At 40.4% G+C, this 7,090-nt stretch overlaps 1 protein-coding gene across 1 annotated transcript in view; it reads left to right on the forward strand.

The window, feature by feature from the left end:
- Positions 1-1,034: 1,034 nt before the first annotated feature.
- Positions 1,035-7,090, forward strand: part of LOC101858892 (choline transporter-like protein 1) — a gene marked incomplete in the record, with an annotated part of 96,395 nt that continues 90,339 nt past the window's right edge. The window contains 1 exon segment of the mRNA XM_035972239.1: positions 1,035-1,597. Within this exon segment, the coding sequence (XP_035828132.1) occupies positions 1,592-1,597 (6 nt within the window).

Genomic DNA, 7,090 nt, shown 5'->3' on the forward strand with positions numbered 1-7,090 from the left:
TAATCTCTAGACCATGAGAGCCCTCTAACCGTTCTTTCAAATGTGTCAGTATGAAACTGTTAGACGAGCAAGAAGCAAAGTCGGAATCCCCTCATTCTTAAATGGATTTAGTATCGTTTGTTTCGGAAACCAATCCCGTGGTTTTTATGATAATTGTTAACGGAAGGGGGTAGGTTGAAAAGAATGGAGGCGTGCGCTCGTTTTAGCATGTTGTGTTTTTGTATTGTGCAAATATATTGTGTTGTCGGATCTTTTTTAATTAAAAAAAGACACCCCTCCCTTTTTTTCCCTAACTCCTCTTGAAGAAAAGAAATACATGAAAAAAAGAAATAAAAGAAAACACAAAGTCAAAATATTGACAAGTGCGAGAGTGTGTGTGTGTGTGTGTGTGTGTGTGTGTGTGTGTGTGTGAGAGAGAGAGAGAGAGAGAGAGAGAGAGAGAGAATAGGGGGGAGGGGTTAAAATGAAAAAAGAGAGAAAGGAAAACTGAAGGAAGGAAAAGAAAAAAAAGAAAAAGAAAAAAAAGAAAGAAGAAAAACATTGAAAAAAAAACCTGGCACCAATTTGACAGTACAATATGAAACTTTTCGAGGGAATCTGAGGGTGGAAACCGAAAATGATGACGCGCTGTATGTATACGGAAGTACGTACGCAAACAGAAATGAGCTGAGATGAAAGAAGAACGCCCCTCTATACAGGATTCCCCCACCCCTTTCCTGTCCCCACTGCAATCCTCACAACTCGCAGCCAGCAGAGATTTCCCCCTCCAGGAATCCTCACCTTAACCTCCCCAAACGCGTGTCTCTTTCACGACGTGAGCACTCCTTCTTACTGGCGGCGGAAGCTGTTTTGCCCCACCCTTCTCTTACTCCTTCTGCTGCTGCTGCTGTTGTTACTGCTGGTGCTGCCGTCATCCCCGGTGGTGGTGGTGGTGGGTGGGTGGTTGCTGTGGTGGTGGTGGTGGTCGCGCGGTCATGGTGGCGGCTCTGGCGTCAGTGACGACAGCGAGGAAAACAAACGGCGACACAGTGAGCACCGGTGGCGGCAGGCGAGGGAACGGAGAGCCTCCCCGATCGAGCGCCGTGCTATAAAATACCCCACACACCTCTCTTTTTCTCACAGCTAGCTTGCAAGCGTTCTGGTAGTCACGACGAACATAGTCTAGATCTAGAGCGGCCTTGTCGTCGCTGTGTGTTGTTCTCACGTTACTTTTCTCTACAACCACTTGCTCGTACTACTACGGCTACAACAACGCATTTTGGCAGCTCGCTCGCGCCTCTCCTATCTGAACAGAATACCGCTACTGGACCCCCAGTGTTATTCCCGAGTTCCCAGACATCGCTGCACGCTCAGAACTGTGTGAATTCAGGTTCTTGGAGAAGACTTATCTTACCGCAGTAATCTCACAGACTCCACTTAGCGGGAGAGCAACCCGTGCCACTTTGTTTTCTGAGCACGTGAAGGATTTCCAAGACTGGTGTGGTCTTGTTCTGTGTGTGTGTGAGGTGGAACTTTACTCACCAGGACTTGTGAAGGCGCTTTCTTGCTGATAATATCTCTGCGTGTGATTTCCTCCCGATAATTGGATTTCATGCAGGTTTGTAGATAATCTGTCTTTGTCAACATGTCTGTTGCCGTGAAGGATAATAAGCTGTTTGCGTGTGTGTTTGTTCTGATCATTTCTCGTTATCTTTAAGTTTCTGTGGGAACATACCTCTCATTTACCTCGATGTTTGTGATAAAAACTGGGTTTGACAGAAATCGATCAACCAGAGCCACAATGTAGCAGCTCCTGATCTGTAGGTTTTGATATATATTCATATATATATATATATATATATATATATATATATATATATATATATATATATATATATATTCCTAAGTGCAGATTCTAAAAAAATGTCTCCTCACCTGCCCCTTCAAATATGAAGTATTGTGTCTTGGCAACACTAGTTTGCTAGACTTTTGAATAAATTAAGTTTTCTTATGTGCGTACGATTTGAAATGTAAGCCCAGAAAAATTACAAAAGAATACGATGCTAAATATTTCTGAAAGTTTATTAACGAGCTTTGAAAACATTATACAGACCTAACGTAAAGGGGTGTCTCGGATCGTATTTATGACAAAAGTTTTCGAGAGACTAATCTTATTCTTCACAATAGCTTGGAAGATTTATTTGAGTTTCATTTAGTATATTCTGACATGACATAATGATGAATTTGCATTCTTTAAAAAATATTACCTTCCTCACGTGTTTGTGCTGAATGATATTACATGGTGTGGAACGTATTAGAGGACAAATTACTCGTGGACTGCACGCTCTGATCAGAGTGTAACGTGATCCCTTCACACGTGAATCATCCTAAACTCATTAAAATCACGACAATGACGTACTGCCCGTCAATGACTTCTGTTGAAAGCGAAGTGCGTCACATCGTGATGGTTGATTTGATTAATTACTTCTTGTAGTATCACCGAAAGGAAGCTAGATCCATGCTGTAAATAGGAGAGAGATGATCTACTTCCGAGCGACTTCCTGTTTAATATAAGAGAGGACAAAAGACAAACTGTTAGGTACGTAGGCTTGACAACTAGGTGGTGCACTCGTCAAAGGTTTCTTTTTGTCATGCCACTTACTGTTATTGCAGATTTAATACATGGCGCCCCGGCGTGATGCCGTAGTTGCTTGATTATTTACCACACGGAAGTCGGAGGTTCGAATCCAAGATATTTTCTACTCTGCTTCGTGTCCTGACCGGGTCGGGGGAGGCTAGGAGGGGAACCACCTGGCAGGAATCTGCCTTCAAATGACACGTGCCTTGTTGGGCGCTAAGTTGACAACAACAACAACATCATTTCTATTCTTTACCTTCAGTCAGAGAAGTAGAATTGTTATGATGCCTTACAATACATGTTGTTATGTAAGGTTATCCATGAAATAGCGTGAAAACTGCTTAATGGAACTTGTTTGTGTTCCTTTAGATATATATGACTCATAAATTACGCCTTTGCGTTTCATTATAAGCGCTTTTTGTGTCCTGCAAATATAAAAAATTAGTGGACGATGTTTCCCTCAAAACACAATATCTGTGATTTTGAAGACCTGGTGAATCTAAACCAAAGTGCCCAGTGCTCCCGATCAGGTCACATGGAGGACACTTTCTTTGAAGGGAAGGAAAAACACTTTCGGATTCGAACCTCGGTGCCTGGCTTATCATTCGTACGCTCGTCACCGTTGCTACCACTCGTACACATTATTGTGAGAATGCTGATCTATTATCCTAACATCGTAAATTATACTTAAAGAACCTGTAAACATTAAGATACGTTTGTTGTTTGTTTTGTGTTTGTTTTCATGTTTCCCTTTTTATTTGATCTTTTAAGAATATCAGAGAACTTTAAAGTTCTCTGAGAGAACTAAGTTCTCTAATATTTCTTATGTTTTAAAGAAAATGTTTGCAACTTAAGCAATTTTAGCCAGTTGTATTGGTTTCCCTCTTTTTTATGAGTAGTATTGTAAAGAGTATATATCTACATTCCTTCATTTACGATCGAACAATATGTCAAAGTAATTTATAGGTTAAAATAAAAAGTGGACGATTTAACAGTAGCATTCTTGTTCATTATTTGATGAATATTATTAGCTGGAGGGAAATAAACTCGAGTGCGAGTTGACGTGTCGAGACAACGAATAGTTAAAGAGAATCAGTAGGAACAGCTTTTTCTGTGGTGTGCAAACCATTTTTAAAAATATAATTGTCCTTGGAAATAACGTTCCCTTAAGTTTAAACCTGGAAAACAACGGAACACCCACCAGCCTCCTCTCCCAAAGGAAAAACACCTGGTGAATCTAAACCAAATTGAAACAACAGCTGGGGAGCAAATTTATAAAATACTTCCGACAGCTGAAAAAAAAACGACCTAGAAAAAACTGCAAACCCAAACTGCCGGAAATGGTGACCGTTTCCTGACCGGGGACATGTGAGAGCGGGCGTCTGGTGGTACAAAGGACACCTGCCGTTACCCGGGGAACCCGTGCATCTGTCCCCCGTCTCTCTCACAGCCCCATAGAAGCCCAGGTCAGACCAGCAGTAGGGCGGGGACAGACGACTGGGGTCCTTTTACGGCATGATAATGGTAGGAGCATTTTCAGGACTATACCCTCCACGTCTGTGGTGCAGTGGTTAGGCGCTTCGCTGTCGCACGCAGAAAACGGAGTTCGATTCCCATTCGTTTGAGGAGAATTTTTTATTGAGTATCTCGGTCTTTCTGCTGGGATGTTGTATCTTTCTCAACCCAGGTTGGCCCTGACAGGAATGGTCGAAGCCCGCCTCCTAAATCATCTAAAGTATGTCCTTGGGGCTTAAAAACACCTAGATTGAAAGGTCTATACCGTTAGAATGATACCTCCAAAGTTAATAAACATTCGAAATATTAAGTGTTTAGAGTGTCTGCACCAATAGTTTGTATGTAATTGTGGTTAGATTCTGTTTTCTGTTGTATTTAAGTCTAGTTTCTCTTGCTTAAACAATTGTATTACAAAGTTTATACAGCCTGTATGCTTTTGCACATTTCTGCAGTCTGTAGTGTATTATGTACTTTCTTTTTTTTCTCACTATATTTCTTTCATGTTCTCAGTATATAATTCTTTCATTTTTCAGATGTTTTGTGCATAATAATATAACATAGAATCTACCTAGTAAAAAATTATATTAACATATTATATATAATTATATACAAACACACGCGTGCGCACACACACACGCACACACACACACACACACACACACACACACACACACACACACACACACACACACACAGAGAGAGAGAGAGAGAGAGAGAAAGAGGAGAGAGAGAGAGAGAGAGAGAGAGAGAGAGAGAGAGAGAGAGAGAGAGAGAGAGAGAGAGAGAGAGAGGGGGGCGCTCTTTTTCTTTCTTTTTTTTTCCTTGTATGCCTGTAGATGACACGCTACTTGAGAAGCAGAATTTTCTACAATGGGCGTCATTATCACATTTCTTTGAAAGGTCCATGTGGGTGGGCTATTATGTTCCGGAAGTAAAATGGGGCAAAAAAATCCCATTAGGGTCAGAGGAGTCTAATGACAACGTCTTTGGCTGGGCGTAGAATATCCAGGACAGTATTCCTTGGTACTGTCATCAATGATAGGTCTGATCAGAGATATTGGGTCTGATAGTGGCTGTTCGTGCCGGGAAAGATGAGCAAAGAGTAGAAGCTGGCCGCTGATTACGCGGAAATCGTATACTGTTGGCACCCACATAATGACCACTGACGACACGACGGGGGTCACGCGAATAAGAGGACCTTGTGTCCAATAAATGGACCCATAGAAGTTGATGAGCGCCAGCCAGACTTTTAATGAAAATCAATGTCCACTCGAGGAAAAAAAGAAGTAGGAAAAAAGTAGAAAAAAAAAAGAAGTAGAAAAAAAGAAGTATTTTTCTCTAGTTATAATGGCTGGCGTTGTTTGTCTGTTTGTTTTTCTGTAATATAACCTCTTTTGATGAGCCAGGGGGCAGGGAGGGGTGGCGTTCTTAGTTTTTTGGTGTGTTTTTTTTCTTTTTCTTCCTATCTTTCTTTTTAACATATTATTTGGTTTGCGTGTTGTTAAAATATTTATTTTGCTTCACACCTGTTTTAAAATAATTCATGATTTGCGTCATTATGGAAAACAGGGTTTGATACTATATAGATTAAAATGATGTTTTATACAATGTGGTTTTACCAGAAAAAAAATAGGAGAGATATTCTAAGCAAGGCACGAGCGCTTGTCCTATCACCATAGAATACCAAGACAAGAAATCGGCATTAAATATGCTCGTTATCCTATTGTTGTTTCCCTGGGGTGCTAAAATAAAGAATGTGTGGGATTCTGGTTGTGGGCGGGAAGTAAAATTCTGTTGTTTCCTCCTTTGACACATTGCTCCAGAAAATTGTTTTGATAACTGTTAAACACAATTAGGTCTATAGGAATTCATTGATTGAACAAGGAACTTGTCATCCGGAAAAAAGACATTCTGAATTCGAAATGCTATTGCTTCTTCATCGTCAGTATTACGAAATATTTGTCGGGCTTTCAATTTTTTGGTTGCTGTTTTGCTTCTTTTTTTTTACTTTTTGTTTTGCTGTTTTGTTTTATAACGTAGTTTTTGCCTGTTTCGTTGTAAACGGGTTGTGGGGTTGTTTCTTTTTTTTTGGGGGGGGGGGTTGTTAGGTTATTTGTTTTTACTGGTTTTGCATGTTTTCTATTAAATCCAGGCCCTTTATGAGTCACTGTAAAACTTGACAACACTACAGAAACAAAATCATAGTTAGCAAATCAGAATTTGCAGCGTACTCGATATGTCCCCCACATAAACAAAACAAAAAGCATAACAAAAGCAAAACAAACCCCCCCAAAAAAAACCACCTAAAAAGCAACCACAAAAACCCCAACACCCGCCCTCACCCCACACCCAATTTAGTGCCTGCCAGGGCAAAAGGGTCGTTAGCAGCCATCCCTTGTTTGACATTCTTTAACGACTGCCTCTCGGGCATCGATTGTGTGAGGCCAGAACACCATCTAAGACACTCGCTGCTTATTATAGACGGCTTCTACGGAGGCAGTTCCGAGTCGGCTGGCTTATCAAAACGAACGTCGTGGAAAAAGAAATAAAAACTGAAAAAGAAATCTGTTTTCGGCAAGCTAAATTAGTTTTATTTGACAACTTTTCTTGTATCGAAACTGCTCATCCATTTTCTGGACATTTTGATTAGGGCTACTTTTCCCACTGACATTTGTTTACGTCACACAAGCATTAAAATTTGTTGTTCACTTGATTTCGTTTGATTCAGCTTATTTTGCAACACAACTGAGTATACATCTGTGCAGTGGTACTTGGAATTCCCCATTTACCGAAAGTAATATAATTTACCGAATTCTAGTCCAACAAAACGTAATAATCTTTTATTATTATATGAGCATCTCAGTTCTCTCAACTTTAACTGAAAAAAACACAGCTCTAGTGTAGCGCAAAGTAGAGATTGGTTATCTTAAATTAATTCCATAACAACAACAAAAAGAT

The sequence above is a fragment of the Aplysia californica genome, unplaced genomic scaffold (assembly GCF_000002075.1).
Source record: "Aplysia californica isolate F4 #8 unplaced genomic scaffold, AplCal3.0 scaffold00622, whole genome shotgun sequence".
Classification (NCBI taxonomy): Eukaryota; Metazoa; Mollusca; class Gastropoda; order Aplysiida; family Aplysiidae; genus Aplysia; species Aplysia californica.